The sequence below is a fragment of the Heteronotia binoei genome, chromosome 13 (genome assembly GCF_032191835.1).
Source record: "Heteronotia binoei isolate CCM8104 ecotype False Entrance Well chromosome 13, APGP_CSIRO_Hbin_v1, whole genome shotgun sequence".
Taxonomy (NCBI): domain Eukaryota; kingdom Metazoa; phylum Chordata; class Lepidosauria; order Squamata; family Gekkonidae; genus Heteronotia; species Heteronotia binoei.
In genome coordinates, this window is record NC_083235.1 from 6,399,216 (window position 1) to 6,421,040 (window position 21,825).

At 53.5% G+C, this 21,825-nt stretch overlaps 1 protein-coding gene across 2 annotated transcripts in view; it reads left to right on the plus strand.

Annotated features, from left to right (window-relative positions):
* TYK2 (tyrosine kinase 2) overlaps positions 1 to 20,483 on the plus strand; it is an 87,570-nt gene extending 67,087 nt beyond the window's left edge. Inside the window, exons 13-23 of one of the 2 annotated variants that reach the window (XM_060253469.1) lie at positions 487 to 614; positions 2,356 to 2,491; positions 3,975 to 4,126; positions 6,619 to 6,769; positions 8,478 to 8,575; positions 10,296 to 10,488; positions 11,099 to 11,217; positions 12,010 to 12,182; positions 13,974 to 14,091; positions 16,261 to 16,371; positions 19,747 to 20,483. In XM_060253469.1, the coding sequence (XP_060109452.1) occupies positions 487 to 614; positions 2,356 to 2,491; positions 3,975 to 4,126; positions 6,619 to 6,769; positions 8,478 to 8,575; positions 10,296 to 10,488; positions 11,099 to 11,217; positions 12,010 to 12,182; positions 13,974 to 14,091; positions 16,261 to 16,371; positions 19,747 to 19,881 (1,514 nt within the window). In that variant the 3' untranslated portion in view covers positions 19,882 to 20,483. Of the gene's footprint in view, positions 1 to 486; positions 615 to 2,351; positions 2,492 to 3,974; positions 4,127 to 6,618; positions 6,770 to 8,477; positions 8,576 to 10,295; positions 10,489 to 11,098; positions 11,218 to 12,009; positions 12,183 to 13,973; positions 14,092 to 16,260; positions 16,372 to 19,746 lie in introns of both variants that reach the window. The other variant, XM_060253470.1, reaches the window with a different exon arrangement.
* The last annotated feature ends 1,342 nt before the right edge of the window (positions 20,484 to 21,825 follow it).

Genomic DNA, 21,825 nt, shown 5'->3' on the forward strand with positions numbered 1-21,825 from the left:
CACATCTCGCAGCTCTTTTATTCTATGTCAGGGGTGGCCAACGGTGGCTCTCCAGATGTTTTTTGCCTACAGCTCCCGTCAGCCCCAGCCATTGGCCATGCTGACTGGGGCTGATGGGAATTGTAGGGCAAAAAACATCTGGAGAGCTACTGTTGGCCACCCCTGTTCTATGTGGGTCTTACATTAAGCAAGTTTGGCCATCCTGATATAGAGTTAGATATAGATATATGTATGGAGAAAAAAGATGGGCGTCACGTGGTGACACCATCCAGCGCTGGCTGTGGTTGAGTTCCCTCGTGCTCCCCAGCTTCCTGGACTGTGTTCTGCCTTCTTTTTGTATCTGGCCTTTTAACAGGGCCCGTTCCATGGCCCCCTGTGGCTTTGCATCCAATCCAGTGACCTACAAATTCAAAGCAACGATGCTTCCTCCATCTTCACCTTAGCATGCTCACCTTCTCTCTCTCTCTTTTTCATTGCTGCCCTCAGACATAATGGTGGAAGAGTACATTGAACATGGCCCTTTGGATGTCTTCTTGCGCAAAAACAAAGGGCGGATAACGGTCGGCTGGAAGTTCACTGTCGCTGCGCAGTTAGCGAGCGCCCTGAGTTACTTGGTAGGTGAATTCTGGCAGGATTCTTCCTAGCAGCGAAAATGAGTCAACTGAGGCTGTGGCAGTTCGGTCACATCGTGAGAAGATTTGTTTTAAGTGCGCACTGCTTTGGCCACTGAGGAAGGCTCTTATAGACGAAATGCATCTGGCCTAGTGGGTTGTTTGTTTGTTTTTTTAGATAATCTGTTATGTGATTCATGTTCAGTTGATGTGTAATTTCTATGTTGGATTTTAGCATTTCTGTGTATCTAGCTTGCTTTTAATTGTCAATTGTTACACTGTGTAATAAATACTTCTTTTTTTTTAAGTGCGCTGTGTGTTTTAAGTGGAGAGCCGGTTTGGTGTAGTGGTTAAGTGCACGGACTCTTATCTGAGAGAACCGGGTTTGATTCCCCACTCCTCCACTTGCACCTGCTGGAATGGCCCTGGGTCAGCCATAGCTCTGGCAGAGGTTGTCCTGGAAAAGGCAGCTGCTGTGAGAGCCCTCTCCAGCCCCACCCACCTCACAGGGTGTCTGTTGTGGGGGAGGAAGGGAAAGGAGATTTTGAGCCCCTCTAAGACTCTTTGGATTGGAGGGCAGGATATAAATCCAATATCTTCATCTACTTCACAGGGTGTCTGTTGTGGGGGAGGAAGGGAAAGGAGATTGTGAGCCGCTCTGAGACTCTTCGGAGTGGAGGGCGGGATTTAAATCCAATATCTTCTTCTTCTTCTACCATGACAACCAAAAATGGCCATTATTGACCCTTATTGACCATATGCGTTGTGGCCCATTGGGCCTTTTTCAGTGGTCGAACGAATGTGATTATAGAATGGCTGCTGAAATTACAATGCAACAGTAATTTCTTATCAATTGACCACAGCTCAGAAGATTGTCACAGGGTGACTGAAGGTGACCTGTGGCAACCATTCCAGGGCAGCCCCCGCCTGGCTGTGTTGGAATTCCCAGGGGGCCTGCAGGCTCAGCAAAATGGGGAACCCCTTACAGGGGTGTCAGACTCATTTGTTATGAGGGCTGGATCTGACATAAATGAGACTTTGTTGGGCTGGGTTATGTGGGGTTGGGCCAAGCCATGTAGGAGCTGGCCATGTTTGTACCTATTTAAGATTAGGGAGCAGAGATAGAAACTTTATAAAGGACACAGACAAACACAAATATATATTTTTTAAAACTTAAAACGTTAGTACTCATTGGTCTTAAAGGTGCTTTCTTTGTATTTCTCCCTTGGGATCCATGGAACCGGGCAAAGGAAGCTCTGGCTCTTTCCTTCCTTCCCCGGGGGACTGTAGGGGGGGGGGAGCCTCAGCCAATAGAAGGGAGAGAGGCTTGGCTCAGCTCTGCTGTGCAATTGAGAGAGCCCGGCAAAGCAAGCTCTCCCTCCCCCCCCCATGCTCCCCAAGGGAGGAGCCTCAGCCAATGGAGACAACAGAGGTTTTGCTTCGTAGCAGTTGCTTTGCAATTGAGCCAGCCTTGCAAAGCAAGCTGCGATGCAGACGAAAGCAAGAGAGAGGGAGAAGGAAGCAGGTGACAGCCAGTTGCTCGGGGGCCTGATTCAGGCCCCGAACTGCATGTTTGACACCCTTGCCCTCCTAACTCCATGCTTTCCTCCTCCTAGTTCCTGCTGCTGACGGGAAGCTCTTTTGTGTGTGTGGGGGGGGGGGGGGTGGCGGGGCTTCTGAACTGGCTCAGCCTGCACCGACATCAGAGATTTCTCACAAGATGCTTTTTTCTCTGTTGACCCAGGAAGACAAAAACCTGGTGCACGGGAACGTCTGCGCCAAGAACATCCTGTTGGCCAGGAAAGGCCTGGAAGACGGCTTGAAGCCGTTCATTAAGCTCAGCGACCCTGGAGTCAGCTTCACCGTCCTCTCCCGAGAAGGTACGCCCTCTCCTCCTCGGAATTCCCCGCCTGTGTTCGTCTCTTGCCTCGACCGGGATGGCTCAGGCTAGCCTGATGTTGTTGGATCTCAGAAGCTAGGCAGGGTCTGCCCTGGTTTGTACTTGGATGGGAGACCACCAGGGTTGCTCTGCAGAGGCAGGCAATGGCAAGCCCACCTCTGCTTGTCTCTTTCCTTGACCAGGCTGGCCCGATCTAGTCAGATCCGGGAAGGTCAGCAGGGTCTGCCCTGGTTTGCACTTGGATGGCAGACTGCTAAGGAAGCCCAAGGTTGTTCCACAGAGGCTGGCAATGGCAAACCACCACCATGTTGGATCAGGCCAATGGCCCATCCGGTCCAACATTCTGTGTCACACAGTGGCCAAAAAACCCAGGTGCCATCAGAAAGTCCATCAGTGCAGCCAGAACTCCAGAAACCTTCCCACTGTTGCCCCCCAAGCACCAAGAAGCAAGCTCATCACTGCCCCAGACATAAGAACATAAGAGAAGCCATGTTGGATCAGTCCAGTGGCCCCTCTAGTCCAACATTCTGTGTCACGTGGTGGCCAGAAAACCAGGTGCCATCAGGAGGTCCATCAGTAGGGCCGGGACACTAGAAGCCCTCCCACTGTTGCCCACCCCAAGCACCAAGAATGCAGAGCATCCCTGCCCCAGACAGAAGAACATAAGAAAAGCCATGTTGGATTAGGCCTATGGCCCATAAGAACATAAGCCATGTTGGATCAGTCCAATGGCCCATCCAGTCCAACACTCTGAGTCACACAGTGGCCAAAAAAACCAAGTGCCATCAGAGGACCTCCCACTGTGCCCCCCCCCCCCCAAATACCAAGAATACAGAGCATCACTGCCCCAGACAGAGTGTTCCATCTAGACCTTGTGGCTAAGAGCCACTGATGTACCTCTGTTTATCCAATCCCCTCTTGAAGCTGACTATGCTTGTAGCTGCTACCACCTCCTGTGGCAGTGAATTCCACATGTTAATCACCCTTTGGGTGAAGAAGGACTTCCTTTTATCCGTTCTAACCCCACTGCTCAGCAATTCCATCGAATGCCCACAAGTTCTTGTATTGTGAGAAAGGGAGAAAAGGACTTCTTTCTCTACTTTCTCCATCCCATGCATAATCTTGTAAACCTCTATCACGTCACCCCGCAGTCGACGTTTCTCCAAGCTAAAGAGCCCCAAGCGTTTTAACCTTTCTTCGTAGGGAAAGGGTTCCAACCCTTGAATCATTCGAATTGCCCTTTTCTGCACTTTCCCCAATGCTGGAATGTCCTTTTTGAGGTGCGTTGACCAGAACTCACCACACCTCCCCGTCCCTGTGAACAGAGTTTCTGTTTTGTTTTGCAAGGGACGCCTGCTTAGCTGTCGCCGAACCTCGGGGGCAGCCTGCTGTCTGCTTGTTTTAACGCCTCCCTTCCTTCTGCGAGCCTCAACTCTCAGTTTCTCTCTTCCCCCGTCCCCAAGAGCGAGTCGACAGGATCCCGTGGATTGCTCCCGAGTGCGTCAAAGATGTCGGCAACCTCAGCACCGCGGCCGACAAGTGGAGCTTCGGAGCGACGCTGCTGGAGATCTGCTTCGACGCGGATGTGCCCCTGAAAGAGCGCACCCCCTCCGAGGTAGGGTCCGCCCATGCTCTCCTGTTGCGCACGTGCGCTTTTGGGATCTCCCCGGAGTGTTTAGACCAGGGGTGTCAAACTCATTTGTCATGAGGGCCGGATCTGACACAAATTAGCACTCGTTGGTCTTAAAAGGTGCTTTCTTTGAATTTCTCCCATGGCATACAGGGAACTTGGCAAAGGAAGCTCTGGCTCTTTCCTTCCTTCTCCAGGGGACAAGGAGGGGGAGGAGTCTCAGCCAAGCCAGCTGGCAGCTTGGAGAATGCATTAAAAGTTGCTTTCTTTCCCTCCCTCCCTCCCTTCCGGGCCACGTGTGTACCTGTTTAAGATGAGGTAGCAGAGATATAAACTTTATAAAGGACACAAACACAGCAAAAGAAAAAGATAAAATATGCTTAAAACATTAGTGCTCATTGGTCTTAAAAGGTGATTTCTTTTAATTTCTCCCATGGCATACAGGGAACTGGGCAAAGAAAGCTCTGGCTCTTTCCTTCCTTCTCCAGGAGACAGGGAGGGGGAGGAGTCTCAGCCAGTAGAAGGAAGAGAGGCTTGGTTCAGTAGCTCTGCTGTGTGATTGAGAAAGTCAGGCAAGGCAAGCTCTGCCTCCCCCCTTCCTCTGTGCTCTTGTGTGACTGAGCAAACCTGGCAAAGCAAGCTGTGATGGAGAAGGAAGCAAGAGAGAGAGAGAGAGAAGGAAGCAGATGATAGCCAGCTGCTCGGGGCCACATGTTCGACACCTTTGATTTAGAGGTTCCAGAACTCCACTCCTGTGAGCTCCTGCCCAAAATGAAGCCTGGTCCTCTGTTTTGTTTTCCAAAATATGGTAACCCATATCAGGCTGGGCCACACCATGTGTATTCCGATTTAAGATTAGGTCGCAGAGATATAAACTTCATAAAGGACACAAACACAATTAAAGACTTTAAAAAAAAAAGACTTTAAAACATGCTTAAAACATTAGCATTTGTTGGTCTTAAAGGTGCTTTCTTTGCATCTCTCCCAGGGGATCCAGGGAACTGGGCAAAGGAAGCTCTGGCTCTTTCATTCCTTCCCCAGGGGACCAGGAGGGGGAGGAGCCTCAGCCAATAGAAAGAAGAGAGGCTTGGTTAAGTAGCTCTGCTGTGCGATTGAGAGAGCCTGGCAAAGCAAGCTGAGATGCAGAAGGAAGCAAGAGAGAGGGAGAACGAAGCAGACAGGAGCCAGTTGCTCAGGGGCCTGATAGGAGCCCTCTGGGGGCCTGATTCGGTCCCTGGGCTGCATGTTTGACACCCCTGGTTTAGACAGATCATGAGAGGGAGGGCAAAAGGGGGTGAGACGGTTCTTGGCTCTTGTGGCCCTTCTTCTCTGCCTGGGGTGATACCAGTGACCATTTGGGTGCCAGGACGGAATTTTTCTCCAGGGCAGATTGGCTCAATGAACCTGGAGGGGCTTTGTCTGCCTTACTTTGGGCATAGAGTGGGTGTCACCAGAGGAGTGGGGAAGGGAACTCTGAATGTCCCGCATTGCGCAGGGGGTTGGGCTAGATGACCTTCAGGGTTCCTTCCAGTTCTGTGTTTCTATATATTGGAAGACAGGGAAATGTCTGGGACAGGGGTGGCTCTTTCACACACATTGTGTGGCCCTCAACCCCCCTCCCCCGCCCCTTCTGAGAGCCAGTTTGGTGTAGCAGTTAAGTGCACGGACTCTTAGAGGTGTAAGCAAGTTTTATTAAGTCTTAACAGGGAAGGTTAGGAAATCGAGGAGAGGATCAGGGATAAGGTACAGAAAATAAAAGAGCAGATTACATTTATTACTACATCAAGAAAGGGAAAAAAAGTAAAATTCATTATATCTGCAAGTATCCAAAAGTAGTACATATTACTTTTAAAGTCTACAGACTTTTTGATATACTATAAAAACCTACTATTTAGTGGGAAATTCCAGATTTTTATCTGTCATATCTGTGTTCATACAAAAGTGCGCGGACTCTTATCTGGGAGAACCGGGTTTGATTCCCCACTCCTCCACTTGCAGCTGCTGGAATGGCCTTGGGTCAGCCAGACCTCTCGCAGAGCTGGTCTTGAAAGGGCAGCTGCTGTCAGAGATCTCTCAGCCCCACCCACCTCACAGGGTGTCTGTTGTAGGGGGGAGGTAGAGGAGATTGTGACCACTCTGGGATTCAGAGTATAGGGCAGGATGAAAATCCAATTTCTTCTTCTTCCTCTTCTTCCTCCTCCTCCAGCTTGGAGAAGGGATTTCTCTCTTTAAACTACTTCTCCAAGCCAAGCCTGCTGGCAGCTTGGAGAATGCATTAAAAGTTGCTTTCTTTCCACGTCTGCCCTCTCCTTCTTCCTTCCTCCCTCCCTGTTTCATATGCAAGTGTTTCTTTTTATTAGTCCTGTGCATATTACCAAAGGGGCATCTGACAGTTTTCCATTTTTAGTCCGATGATGTAACTGACCGTGCGGCCAGCCTCCTGTCTTGACGCTCTCTTCTCCTCCTCCTCCCCACAGAAGGAGCGTTTCTATGAGAAGAAGCACCGCCTGCCGGAGCCGTCCTTCAAGGAGCTGGCCACCCTGATCAGCCAGTGCCTCAACTACACTCCGGAGGAGCGGCCTTCCTTCCGCACCATCCTGCGAGACCTCACCCAGCTGCAGCCAAACAGTAAGCTTGGCACAGAGACGTTTTGAACCCGACCAAGGGGAAACCCTGAGTTTGGTGTAGTGGTGAAGTGTGCAGACTCTTATCTGGGAGAACTGGGTTTGATTCTCCACTCCTCCACTTGCGCCTCCTGGCATGGCCTTGGGTCAGCCAGAGCTCTCGCAGAGCTGTCCTTGAAAGGGCAGCTTCTGTCAGAGCTCTCTCAGCCCCACCCACCTCACAGGGTGTCTGTCATGGGGGGAGAAGATATAGGAGATTGTAGGCCGCTCTGAGACTCTGTCCTTGAAAGGGCAGCTCACAGGGTGTTGGTTGTGGGGGGAGGAAGGGAAAGGAGGTTGTAGACTGCTCTGACTCTCTGTCGCTGAAAGGGATCCCTCTCAGCCCACCCACCTCACAGGGTGTCTGTTGTGGGGAGAGAAGATAAAGGAGATTGTAGGCCGCTCTGAGACTCTGTCCTTGAAAGGGCAGCTTCTGGGAGAGCCCTCTCAGCTCCACCCAGCACACAGGGTGTCTGTTGTGGGAGAGGAAGATAAAGGAAATTGTAGGCTGCTCTGAGGCTCTGTCCTTGAAATGGCAGCTTCTGGGAGAGCTCTCTCAGGCCCACCCACCTCACAGAGTGTCTGTTGTGGGTGGAGAAGATATAGGAGATTGTAGGCTGCTCTAAGGCTCTGTCCTTGAAAGGGCAGCTTCTGTCAGAGCTCTCTCAGCCCCACCCACCTCACAGATCTTTCTGTTGCGGTGGCAGCTGCAAGCCATCAAATCCTTGGTAGGCAATCAGAAGCCTTGGTGGGCAAAAGCCCCACTTGACTCCACCCACTTTCTACAAGCACTGGGTGAGTGTCCAGAAGGGTGTTGGTAGGCGCAACAGGGCCGCCCCAGTAGTGATCCCTGAGGTCGTGACCCAGATGGGGGCGCCCTCTGACGCTGCCCCCACTCTGGAATTAGGGTCCCATGGGAAGGCGCAGAGTCCCCTCCCAAGCCCTTCAGATTCCCCTTGCTTTGGCCAAGAAAATAGACGAGGCAGGGGAACAAAGAACAACAGAAAGGTTTTATTTTAGGAAAACCAATAAAGGGCAAGTGAACGGATAAGGTGCTTTAAAGCTATAGTCACGTGGGTGAAGGCAAATGAAGCCCCCTAATGCCACTAAACTGAAGTGCTCTAGACCAGGGGTGGCCAACGGTAGCTCTCCAGATGTTTTGTTTTTTTTTGCCTTCAACTCCCATCAGCCCCAGCCATTGGCCATGCTGGCTGGGGCTGATGGGAGTTGAAGGCAAAAAAAAAAAATCTGGAGAGCTACCGTTGGCCATCCCTGCTCTAGACACTTAGACCCTTGCCTGTTCGGGCTCTTAGGAGGAAAGAACAGCGTCTGTCCCTGAGAGAGCTTTTAAACAATTCCCCTCAGAGCCTACTCGGACGCCGATTGGCTAAGACCAGCGCCAAGCATTCTGGGGATTGTAGGCTGCCTCTCCCTGCTGCGACACAGGCCTCACAGACTCCCTAGGCCCACTAGGCCTCTGACGCACAGCACAGATCGTGACAGACCTGGTCTAAAGCCACCTGAGCTGCGCTCTTGAGACCAACCTGTTGGAGAATCCAGTGCTCCTCCCACAGGCCGCAGCGTGTTTGTCAACCAGCGGATGTTGCCGCCAGAGCCTGCTTCCTTCTGTACAGCGCTGGGCCGCCTCTCAGCTCTTTCTCTCTTTTCTCCAGATCTCCTCGACATCACCTCCGTCGACCCCGTCAGCCCCGTCTCCGACCCCACAGTCTTTCAGAAGCGATACTTGAAGAAGATCCGAGATCTGGGAGAGGTAGAGTGTTCTGATTTGTCCTGTTCGTCCGTGACTAGTTCCAGGGAGCCCCGTGGTGCGGGGTGGGAAAGCTGCAGTACTGCAGCTCAAGCCCTGCTCACGGCCTGAGTTCGATCCCAGCAGAAGCTGGGCTCAAGTAGCCGGCTCAAGGTTGACTCAGCCTTCCAGCCATAAGAACATAGAGAAGCCATGTTGGATCAGGCCAATGTCTCATCCAGTCCAACACTCTGTGTCACAGAAGAACATAAGAGAAGCCTTGTTGGATCAGGCCAGTGGCCCCTCCAGTCCAACACTCTGTGTCACAGAAGAACATAAGAGAAGCCATGTTGGATCAGGCCAATGTCTCATCCAGTCCAACACTCTGTGTCACAGAAGGACATAAGAGAAGCCATGTTGGATCAGGCCAGTGGCCCCTCCAGTCCAACACTCTGAGTCACAGAAGGACATAAGAGAAGCCATGTTGGATCAGGCCATTGGCCCATCCAGTCCAACACTCTGTGTCACAGAAGGACATAAGAGAAGCCATGTTGGATCAGGCCAATGTCTCATCCAGTCCAACACTCTGTGTCACAGAAGGACATAAGAGAAGCCCTGTTGGATCAGGCCAGTGGCCCATCCAGTCCAACACTCTGTGTCACAGAAGGACATAAGAGAAGCCATGTTGGATCAGGCCAATGTCTCATCCAGTCCAACACTCTGTGTCACAGAAGGACATAAGAGAAGCCATGTTGGATCAGGCCAATGTCTCATCCAGTCCAACACTCTGTGTCACAGAAGGACATAAGAGAAGCCATGTTGGATCAGGCCAATGTCTCATCCAGTCCAACACTCTGTGTCACAGAAGGACATAAGAGAAGCCATGTTGGATCAGGCCATTGGCCCATCCAGTCCAACACTCTGTGTCACAGAAGGACATAAGAGAAGCCATGTTGGATCAGGCCAGTGGCCCATCCAGTCCAACACTCTGTTTGTATTTGTGGGCACCTTTGGAATCCTGGCACAGCGGGATGGCTCCCACGGGGCAGAGCCCCACCCATAAGCCGTCCTGAGCCTGTTTGCGGCATACGACAGGGTATAAATCTTTAAAAATTAAAATGAAACGAAATAAAAATGGCTGCTGTGGCGGACCTTCAGTCACACAGGGAAGAATCTTGCTGTGTGGCGTCAGCTTGCTGCCAAAGCAACATATTAAAAAATCTGCACAGCCAGTGAAATCCCCAGCGGCCAATCTCAGGCTTCGCTGGGCAAAAGTGGCCAATCTCAGGCTTCGTTGGGCAAAAGTGGCCAATCACGGGCTTCGCTGTGCAAAAGTGGCCAATCACGGGCTTTGCTGGGCAAAAGTGGCCCGTCATGGGCTTTGCTGGGCAAAAGTGGCCCATCTCAGGCTTTGCTGGGCAAAAGTGCGACTGGGCCCCACCCATTTTCTAAAACCACTGGAGATCCCTGGTCTGAGGATTGGCTGCCAGGCTGTGAATTGAGAGCCCGAGGAAGTCATGAATTCCTGTGTTTGCCAAAATTGGTGGGAGAACGTCCTCTTCTCAGAAGAACTTCTACGCAGGGTTGCGGCAAAGAGCGTTCCCACCGGAGCACGTTCTGTTCTTGTTCTGAGCAAATTAATCCCAAACCCTAACCCCGGCCACGCCCAGTGACAGCTGTCAAAGAGACGCCGCCTCCTGCAGTGGCCAAATCCCCACCTTTGTTTCCTCACCGGCTTTTCTAGGGCCACTTCGGGAAGGTGAGCCTGTACTGCTACGACCCCACCAACGACGGGACGGGCGAGATGGTGGCCGTCAAGGCCTTGAAGTCGGGCTGCAGCCAGCAGCTCCTGGCCAGCTGGAAGAAGGAGATTGAGATCCTGAAGACCCTCTACCACGAGAACATCGTCAAGTACAAGGGCTGCTGCAGCCAGCAAGGTACGGGCACTTCGCCCCAGGGGCTGATGGGAGGCGGGGGATCTCTCCTCCAGGCTTCCACTCTGCATTCTACTCATGCAGGGTAAGCAGAGGAAATATCGAAGGCTTATCTGGCTCCACTTCCCTTCTCTCCCACTACCTCCACTTCCCTTTCCGGCTCTGCCTCCCTCTCTGCCTCTGGCTCCACCTCCGCCTTTAACTCCCTTTTGGCTCTTCTTCCCTCTCTGCCTCCACTTTCCTTTCTGGCTCTGCCTCCCCTTCTGGCTCCACCTCCCTCTCTAACTCTGTCTCCGCCTCCCTCACTAACTCTGGCTCCGCCTCCCTCTCTGCCTATAACTCCCTTTTTGGCTCCTCCTCCCTCTCTGCCTCCACTTTCCTTTCTGGCTCTGGCTCCCCTTCTGGCTCCGCCTCCCTCTCTAACTCTGGCTCCGCCTCCCTCTCTGCCTATAACTCCCTTTTTGGCTCCTCCTCCCTCTCTGCCTCCACTTTCCTTTCTGGCTCCGCCTCCCCCTCTGCCTTCCCTTTGGCTTCTTCTCTCTGGGGTGATTTTGGAGGGGAAGGAAGTTTGGATGGAATAGTTTCAAGTGCCAGTTCCCATCTCCGTTTGCAGGGGAAAAGGTCGTGCAGCTGATCATGGAGTACGTTCCTTTGGGGAGCCTCAGGGACTACCTTCCGAAGCACCACGTCAGCCTGGCTCACATCCTTCTCTTCGCCCAGCAGGTCTGCGAGGTGAGCGTCATCCCCCTTCAGGCCCTGAATTTGTGTGCCTGGAGATTTTTCTTTCCTGCGGTGGGAACAGAGTGAACTGTTGTGTGGGGGGGGTGGGGGGATGCTGGTTTACCTCTTCTCTGGTTCTGAAAAGGGAAGGTGTCCTTTAAATCAGAAGCTGAGATTCAGGGTCACTGAGAGAAGTTTGGGGTGGTGGTTAAGGGTGCGGACTCTTATCTGGGAGAACCGGGTTTGATTCCCCACTCCTCCACTTGCAGCTGCTGGAATGGCCTTAGGTCAGCCATAGCTCTTGCAGAGTTGTCCTTGAAAGGGCAACTTCTGGGAGACCTCTCTCAGCCCCACCCACCTTACAGAGTGTTCGTTGTGGGGGAGGAAGGTGAAGATTGTGAGCCGCTCTGAGATTCAGAGTGAAGAACAGGATACAAATCCAGTATCATCATCTTAGAGAGCCAGTTTGGCGTAGTGGTTAAGTGCGCAGACTCTTTATCTGGGAAAACTGGGTTTGATTCCCCACTCCTCCACTTGCATCTGCTGGAGTGGCCTTGAGTCAGTCAGAGCTCTTGCAGAGCAGTCCTTGAAAGGGCAGCTTCTGTCAGACCTCTGTCAGCCCCACCCACCTAACAGGTTGTCTGTTGCGGGGGAAGAAGCGAAATGAGATTGTGAGCCTCTTTGAGAGAAGGGCGGGGTGTAAATCTACAGTCATCGTCTTCCCCTCAAGCCCTTTGGTGACCGGATTTTTGGGCCTGCTGAGCTGAGGAAGCTGGGTGCTCACCCTGTGTTTGCTCTTGCCAGGGGATGGCTTATCTCCACTCCCTCCGCTACATCCACCGGGATCTGGCAGCCAGGAACGTCCTCCTGGAGAATGAGAATGTGGTCAAGATCGGGGACTTCGGCCTGGCCAAAGCCATCCCGGAAGGACACGAGTACTACCGGGTGTGTGAAGATGGAGACAGCCCTGTCTTTTGGTAGGTAAACAGCTGCAGAACACCTGGGCACCTAGAGGCGGGGGGATTGGAAAGTGCTGTCGGCTCACAGATGACTCACAGCGATCCCATAAGGCAGGGGTGGGCCAGATGTAGCTCTCCAGATGTTTTTTTAGCCTACAACTCCCATCAGCCCTGGCCAGCGTGGCCAATGGTTGGGACTGATGGGAGTTGTAAGCAAAAAACATCTGGAGAGCCACCGTTGGCCACTCCTGCCATAAGGCTTCCAAGGAAAGAGATGGACAGGAGTAGTTTTGCCCTGGCCTGCCTCTGCATAGCAGCCCTGGGATTTATTGGTGGCCTCCCCTCCAAGTATGAACCAGGACTGACCCTGCTTAGCTTCTGAGATCTGGTGAGATCAGGCTCACCTGGGCCCTCCCGGTCAGGGCAAGAGACACACAGAGGTGGTTGGCCATTCCCTCCCTCTGCGTAACAACCCTGGCCTGCCTCGGTGGTCTTCCATTCAAGCCATGGGGACTAATGCAATCCAAATGCCAGGAGGCAACATCAGGGAAAGGCCTCAGCATCTGTGTCCTGTTGTTGGCTATCTAGAGGAAGAGGTTGGCAACATCCAGAGGAACTGGTCGGTCCCTGTGTGAGACAGGAGGCTGGACTAGATGGACCCTCCCTGGTCTGACCCAGCAGGGCTCTTCTGAGGTTCTTCCCAGGGGAAGGCCTCGGCCTCTCTGCCCTGTTGCTGGCCCTCCAGAAGAACTGGTTGGCCCCTGTGTGAGACAGGAGGCTGGACTAGATGGACCCTCCCTGGTCTGATGCAGCAGGGCTCTTCTGATGTTCTTATCAGGGGAAGGCCTCAGCCTCTCTGCCCTGTTGTTGACTCTGCAGAGGAACTGCAGACAGGAGGCTGGACTAGATGGACCCTCCCTGGTCTGATCCAGCAGGGCTCTTCTGATGCTCTTCTCAGGGAAAGGCCTCAGCCTCTCTGCCCTGTTGTTGGCCCTCCAGAGGAACTGGCTGGCCACTGTGTGAGACAGGAGGCTGGACTAGATGGACCCTCCCTGGTCTGACCCAGCAGGGCTCTTCTGATGTTATTCTCAGAGGAAGGCCTGGACCTTTCTGCCCTGTTGTTGGCCCTCCAGAGGAACTGGGTGGTCCCTGTGTGAGACAGGAGGCTGGACTAGATGGACCCTCCCTGGTCTGACCCAGCAGGGCTCTTCTGATGTTATTCTCAGAGGAAGGCCTGGACCTTTCTGCCCTGTTGTTGGCCCTCCAGAGGAACTGGGTGGTCCCTGTGTGAGACAGGAGGCTGGACCCTCGCTGATTTGACCCAGCAGGGCTCTTCTGATGTTCTTCTCAGGGGAAGGCCTCGGCCTCTCTGCCCTGTTGTTGGCCCTCCAGAGGAACTGGCTGGCCGCTGTGTGAGACAGGAGGCTGGACTAGAACGACCCTCACTGGTCTGGTCCAGCAGGGCTCTTCTGATGTTCTTCTCAGGGGAAGGCCTCATCTGTTGTTGGCCCTCCAGAGGAACTGGCTGGCCACTGTGTGAGACAGAATATTGAGCCAGATGGACCCCTAGTTTCGTCCAGTAGGGTTGTTCTGATGTTCTTATGAAATCCTCAGCCTCTCTGCCCTGTTGTTGACCCTACATATGGCCACTAATTGAGATGGGATGCTGGACTAGATGGACCTTCACTAGACTGATCCAGCAGGGCTCTTCAGTTTATAGTAGATGGACCGTTTCCTCCATCAGAGGAGGCAAATCTTGCCCTTTGAACTACTCAGCAGCTCTTCATTTCTGTTTTCTCTGTGCCGCAGGTATGCCATGGAGTGCCTGAAGGAGTGCAAGTTTTACTATGCCTCTGACGTCTGGTCCTTTGGGGTGACTTTATACGAGCTGTTGACACACTGTGATCCTGGTCAGAGCCCCCCAACGGTGAGTCCCGTGAGTGGGGATATTGGTGGGTGGGAGCACAGCGGTGGGAATGGCAAAGCCAAGAGGCCTCCGTGTGATTCCCGTTGAGGGCTAGTACAGAATCAAAGGACTGGCTGTCAGGGTTCACTGCTTCCAGTCCTTGCAGTTCAGTTGCTGTAGCCTGGGCTGAGCCCGGTTGAGCTGTGGGGAATGAGTCAAAGACCCATGTATGGAGCAACAGCCGCGGCTCAGTGGCAGAGCCTCTGCTTGGCATGCAGAAGGTCCCAGGTTCAATCCCCGGGATCTCCAATTAAAAGGATCAGGCAGGAGGTGATGGGAAAGACCTTGGCTCAGTGGCAGAGCCTCTGCTTGTCATGCAGAAGGCCCCAGGTTCAATCCCTGTCACCTCCAGTTAAAAGGACCAGGCAGGAAGTGATGGGAAAGACCTTGACCTGTGACCCTGGCTCAGTGGCAGAGCCTCTGCTTGGCATGCAGAAGGTCCCAGGTTCAATCCTTGGCATCTCCAGTTAGAAAAACCAGGCAGGAGGGGATGGGAAAGACCTTGACCTGTGACCCTGGCTCAATGGCAGAGCCTCTGCTGGCATGCAGAAGGTCCCAGGTTCAATCCCCAGGATCTCCAGTTATAAGGACCAGGCAGGAGGGGATGGGAAAGACCTTGACCTGTGACCCTGGCTCAGTGGCAGAGCCTCTGCTTGGCATGCAGAAGGTCCCAGGCTCAATCCCCGGCATCTCCAGTTAAAAGGATCAGGCAGGAGGTGATGGGAAAGACCTTGGCTCAGTGGCAGAGCCTCTGCTTGTCATGCAGAAGGCCCCAGGTTCAATCCCTGTCACCTCCAGTTAAAAGGACCAGGCAGGAAGTGATGGGAAAGACCTTGACCTGTGACCCTGGCTCAGTGGCAGAGCCTCTGCTTGGCATGCAGAAGGTCCCAGGTTCAATCCTTGGCATCTCCAGTTAGAAAAACCAGGCAGGAGGGGATGGGAAAGACCTTGACCTGTGACCCTGGCTCAATGGCAGAGCCTCTGCTTGGCACGCAGAAGGTCCCAGGTTCAATCCCCAGGATCTCCAGTTATAAGGACCAGGCAGGAGGGGATGGGAAAGACCTTGACCTGTGACCCTGGCTCAGTGGCAGAGCCTCTGCTTGGCATGCAGAAGGTCCCAGGCTCAATCCCCGGCATCTCCAGTTAAAAGGACCAGGCAGGAGGTGATGGGAAAGACCTGAGACCCTGGCTCAGTGGCAGAGCCTCTGCTTGGCATGCAGAAGGTCCCAGGTTCAATCCCGGCATCTCCAGTTAAAGGGACCAGGTAGGAGATGGTGTAAAAGACCTCTTCCTGCGACCCTAGAGTTCTGCTGCCAGTTAGAACAGACAGTACTGACCTTGATGGACCAAAGTTCTGATTCAGTATAAGACAGTTTCTTGGTTTTTTATGTTATAGGGCAGGGGTGGCCAAACTTGCTTAGCGCAAGAGCCACCTAGAATAAACATCAGATGTTTGAGAGCCGCAAGACATGAGCTGGGAGAGTTGAAGGAAGGAAATAGATGGGGGATGGAGGTGGAGGTGGAAAGAAAGCAGCTTTACTTTTAAATGCAATCTCCAAGCCACCAGCCAATGGTGCTAATGGGGGCTTTGAGAGCCACACAATATGTGTGAAAGAGCCACATATGCTTTCTTTCCACCTCTCCCTGCCCTCCCTTCCTTTCTCCCTCCCTTCCCTCCCTCCTCTCTTCCTTCCTCCCTTTGCCCCTCCCTCCCTCCAACATCTGACATCCATGTGTTCCAGCTCTCAAACACCTGACATTTCTTCTACACGTCTCTTGCATTAAGCAAGCCTTGCCACCCCTGTTCTGGTGTGTTCTGCACATCTCCCTTTTTTCTATCGTTCCAGAGGTTTTTGCCCTTCTTTTTTCTGATTCAGTATAAGGCAGCTTCACTTGTATTCCTAGATGCCTTGTGCTTTCTGCATTGAGAATGTGCTTTCCGTTTCCTGGTATGCTCTCTGTGCGCCTGATGGAACCAGCCAGCATCCCATCGGAAGTACAAGGAACCCCAGTCTATTTGTGCATTTGGAGGAGACAGTTGTTACGCAGACCGGGTCTCCACGGCATGCGGAATTGGGTTGCTCCTGTCTGCGCGCTCTGACGGTTTGTTTCCCTCCCCTGTTGCTGTAGAAATTCATTGAGATGATCGGCGTAACTCAGGGGCAGATGACGGTGCTGAGGCTGATAGAACTGCTGGACAGAGGGAGGCGACTGCCCAGCCCCAAGGATTGCCCTTGTGAGGTGAGTCCTGGACAGGTTAGAGGAGCAGATCTGCAGGCCAAGAAGACGACGACCGCAGATTTATACCCCGCCCTTCTCTGAATCAGAGACTCAGAGCGGCTCACCATCTCCCATACCTTCCTCCCCCACAACAGACACCCGGTGAGGTGCGTGGGGCTGAGAGGGCTCTGACAGAAGCTGCCCTTTCAAGGACAGAGTCTCAGAGCGGCCTACAATCTCCTTTCCCTTCCTCCCCCACAACAGACACCCTGTGAGGTGGGTGGGGCTGAGAGGGCTCTGACAGAAGCTGCCCTTTCAAGGACAGGCATGTTGGATGAGGCCAGTGGCCCCCTCCAGTCCAACGCTCTGTGTCACGCACTGGCCAAAAACCCAGAGGCCATAGGAGGTCCACCAGCCAGGCCAGAACTCCAAAACCCTTCCCACTGTTGCCCACCAAGCACCAAGAAGACAGAACTTCATTGCCCTACACAGAGTGTGCCATCACTGCCTTGTGGCTCATAGCCACTGATGAACCTCTGCTTTACATGTGTATTCATTTCCCTCTTGAAGCTGTCTATGCCTGTAGCTTGGCCCTTCTCTCTGAATCAGAGTCTCAGAGCGGCTCACCATCTCCTATATCTTCTTCCTCCACAACAGGCCCCCCTGTGAGATAGGTGGGGCTGAGTGAGCTCCCCCAGACGCTGCCCTTTCAAGGACAGCTCGGCAATAGCTGCGGCTGACCCGAGGCCATTCCAGCAGGTGCAAGTGGAGGAGTGGGGAATCAAACCCGGTTCTCCCAGATAAGAGTCCGCACGCTTAACCACTACACCAAACTGGCTCTCTTTGGAACATCACGCCAGAGGCTTGGGAAAGGTCTCTGGAAGGCCAGTAAACCACTGAAAATCCAAGTGCCTTTTTACAATCCAGCAATAGATTTAAAAACCAGAGCTGAGCATGAGACTGGCTCCGAGAAAAGGCCTGGAGCTGGTAACCCTGTGGGGGCCTGTCTTGAATACATGTCTGGGGCAGTGATGCTCTGTATTCTTGGTGCTTGGGGTGGCACAGTGGGAGGGCTTCTAATGTCCTGGCTCCACTGATGGACCTCCGGGTGGCACCTGGCCTTTTGGCCACTGTGTGACACAGAGTCACAGTGGATGGGCCACTGGCCTGATGCAACATGGCTTCTTTGATAAGAACATTAGAACAGAAGAGAAGCCGTGTGGGATCAGGCCAATGGCCCCTCCAGTCCAACACTCTGAGTCAAATAAGAACAGAAGAGAAGCCATGTTGGATCAGGTCAGTGGCCCCTCCAGTCCAACACTCTGTGTCACATAAGAACATAAGAGAAGCCATGTTGGATCAGGCCAGTGGCCCCTCCAGTCCAACACTCTGTGCCACATAAGAACACAAGAGAAGCCGTGTGGGATCAGGCCAGTGGCCCCTCCAGTCCAACACTCTGTGTCACATAAGAACATAAGAGAAGCCATGTTGGATCAGGCCAGTGGCCCCTCCAGTCCAACACTCTGTGCCACATAAGAACACAAGAGAAGCCGTGTGGGATCAGGCCAGTGGCCCCTCCAGTCCAACACTCTGTGCCACATAAGAACACAAGAGAAGCCATGTTGGATCAGGCCAGTGGCCCCTCCAGTCCAACACTCTGAGTCACCTAAGAACATAAGAGAAGCCCTGTTGGATCAGGCCAGTGGCCCATCCAGTCCAACACTCTGTGTCACATAAGAACATAAGAGAAGCCATGTTGGATCAGGCCAGTGGCCCCTCCAGTCCAACACTCTGTGCCACATAAGAACACAAGAGAAGCCATGTTGGATCAGGCCAGTGGCCCCTCCAGTCCAACACTCTGAGTCACCTAAGAACATAAGAGAAGCCCTGTTGGATCAGGCCAGTGGCCCCTCCAGTCCAACACTCTGTGTCACATAAGAACACAAGAGAAGCCATGTTGGATCAGGCCAGTGGCCCATCCAGTCCAACACTCTGTGTCACATAAGAACATAAGAGAAGCCATGTTGGATCAGGCCAGTGGCCCCTCCAGTCCAACACTCTGTGCCACATAAGAACATAAGAGAAGCCCTGTTGGATCGGGCCAGTGGCCCCTCCAGTCCAACACTCTGTGTCACATAAGAACATAAGAGAAGCCATGTTGGATCAGGCCAGTGGCCCCTCCAGTCCAACACTCTCTGCCACATAAGAACACAAGAGAAGCCATGTTGGATCAGGCCAGTGGCCCCTCCAGTCCAACACTCTGAGTCACCTAAGAACATAAGAGAAGCCCTGTTGGATCAGGCCAGTGGCCCCTCCAGTCCAACACTCTGTGTCACATAAGAACATAAGAGAAGCCATGTTGGATCAGGTCAATGGCCCCTCCAGTCCAACACTCTGTGCCACATAAGAACACAAGAGAAGCCATGTTGGATCAGGCCAGTGGCCCCTCCAGTCCAACACTCTGAGTCACCTAAGAACATAAGAGAAGCCCTGTTGGATCAGGCCAGTGGCCCATCCAGTCCAACACTCTGAGTCACCTAAGAACATAAGAGAAGCCCTGTTGGATCAGGCCAGTGGCCCAACCAGTCCAACACTCTGAGTCACCTAAGAACATAAGAGAAGCCCTGTTGGATCAGGCCAGTGGCCCATCCAGTCCAACACTCTGTGTCACATAAGAGAAGCCGTGTTGGATCAGGCCAATGGCACCTCCAGTCCAACACTCTGTGTCACATAAGAACATAAGAGAAGCCCTGTTGGCTCAGGCCAATGGCCCCTCCAGTCCAACACTCTGAGTCACATAAGAACATAAGAGAAGCCCTGTTGGATCAGGCCAGTAGCCCCTCCAGTTCAACACTCTGTGTCACACAGTGGCCAAAAAACCCAGGGGCCATCAGGAGGTCCCCCAGTGGGGCCACAACACTAGAAGCCCTCCCACTGTTCCCTGCCCCAAGCACCAAGAATGCAGAGCATCACTGCCCTGGACAGAGAGTTCCAACAATACGCTGTGGCTAACAGCCACTGATGGACCTCCGCTCCAGATGTTGATCCAGTCCCCTCGTGAAGCTGGCTTTGCTTGTAGCCACCACCACCTCCTGTGGCAGTGAATTCCACGTGTTAATCACCCTTTGGGTGAAGAAATACTTCCTTTCCGCTGTTCTTACCCAACTACTCAGCAATTTTCTTTGAGTGCCCACGAGTTCTTGTATTGTGAGAAAGGGAGAAAAGGACTTCTTTCTCTGCCTTCTCCATCCCATGCAGAATCTTGCCGACCCCTATCATGTCAGCACTCAGTTGACGTTTCTCCAAGCCGAAGAGCCCCAAACGCTTTAACCTTTCTTCGCAGGGAAATGTTCTTACGCTCCTCCTTCACCTGTGCCTCTTTCCCGTCTCCCCTAGATCTACCGCCTGATGAAAAACTGTTGGGAATCGGACGCCGCCTTCCGCCCCACCTTTGCCAACCTCGTGCCCATCCTCAAGGCCTTCCACGAGAAGTACAGGGCCCAGGCGCCCTCGGTCTTCAGCGTCTGTTGAGCGGGAGGGCGGAGACCCTCGCCCGGAGCCCACGCTCCCGTTTGCACTCAGTGTCTCGACGCCATCTCCACCTCTGGAAAGCCGCGGTGGTGCGGAGACTGCTTTGGCGCGACTTCTGCCACCTGACCTCCAGAACTGATGCCGAACGCCCCCACCTCGGCGAAGGGGGGCCGGTCCCCCTCCCACCAAATGTGATGCCGCTTGAGCCCACCTGGTTTCTGCTCTGCCTGGAACGAAGGCAGAGGCGGGGTTAGGAAACCGCGTCTGCCGTCCGTTTGCGCGGCTTGCCTGAGCGGTGCGAAGGAGGCGCCATGCTCGATGCGAGCGCATAGAAGTCAGCCGCTGTGCTGACGTGCACTTACGCCTTCACGGACCTCTGGGCCTGTTGGTCGGTCTAGCGCGGACTAAGTGAGCAGCTACGGTTAAAAGGATGCTGCCGGGTTAGGAAGGCAGGACGTCCAAGGTCCCAGCCGTGGGCAAGAGCTGCGTTGGAGCAGATGTGTGACGCTTAAGAGCAGTTAGGGCTACATCTGCTTACCGGACAGAAGGAACCCAACACTGTCTGTCTGTTTCCTGTTCCCTTCAACACTTTTCTAAAGAAATGTGTGTGTGTGTTATTCCCCCCCCCACCCCCACCCCTCAAAACCTGCCTTTAATCTACATCCAAAGCCAACGCTTTGGATGCCCAAAGATATGTGAACGTGTCTTTCTTTCCCATTTCCCCGTTTACTTAACAATCGCTGGACCGTCGACATTTCCAAGATGCTGTTTGCCTCTCTGCCTCCCTTCGCTGGAAGGAGTCCTCGTCTACCCACGAGAGGGTTAAGCGGGCTGGATTCCAAGGGAATTCCCTGTGCAGAATGTCTTACGCTAAAGGTTGGTGCGTCTCCGCGGAGGGGCCTTGGCTTTCCTCCCAAAGGACAATTCCCGCCTGCCTTCCCAGATGGCTCGGACGGTTTGCGGCCGCCGCAGCTCGTTGCCCGTGACTGTTCTCGGGGCTGCATCGTGCACCCGGTTTGCTCGGGAACCGTTCAAGTCTCCCTTCCGCTCCCTCCCTTGCCGTCGCCACCCGGAAAATGTGAATTTTGACGGAGGAGCAGGGGGCGGGCAGGAAACGGCGGGCCTGCGACTCGTGCCGAAACGGTAAAAAAAGAGCGAAGCTTTGCAGCGGCTGCCGTGGAAGCCGCTACCCATTAACCAAGCTTGAGTAGCGACCGCAGTCCTTGCCGGCCAGCCGGCATCTTGGAGAAACCGGCTGCCTCGTATTCCTCCGAGCAAGGGACACCTTGCCTTTTGATAAACATGCCTTTTTTGCATCTGGAACCACAAGAACGTTTGCTTTCGTTGCCAGCTTCTGGCTCCTGTCTACGCCCAGGCGACTCCCCTCTTGGACGGTGACTTCTTTTTTCACGGACCCGTTTTGGATCCTGTCCGAGGCGGCAGAGCTGTAAGATGGCTGCCGCGTTCGAGGGAGCGCCGCGAAACCAGTTAACGGCCACCTTCGGTGCGAACGTGTCCCCGTTGTTCTTTGGGTCACGCGATTCTCTTTCTAGTAGCGGGATCTGTCCCACGTTGCGTTTGTCTGACCTGTCTCTGGAGGACGCTGAATTTTGTCCCAGGCTGCTCCTCCTTTTGAGAGGGGCAGGGAGGGGGGGCAGACAGCTGTCAACAGACTCGTCTCTCGGGTGGCTCGTTCCACCAAAGGGCACCTTGAGAGATTCAGATTTGCACTCGAATCCTGTCTCGTTGGCTTGCAGCGGTGGTTTTCTGGAGAGGATAGAAAAGGGTGGGGGAGTCAGGATTCCTGCAAATGACAAACCCCAGGGCTTTTTTTTGTAACAGGAACTCCTTTGCCTATGAGGCCCCACACCCCCGATGTAGCCAATCCTCCTGGAGCTTACAGTAGGCCCCGTACGAAGAGCCCTGTAAGCTCTTAGGGCCAGT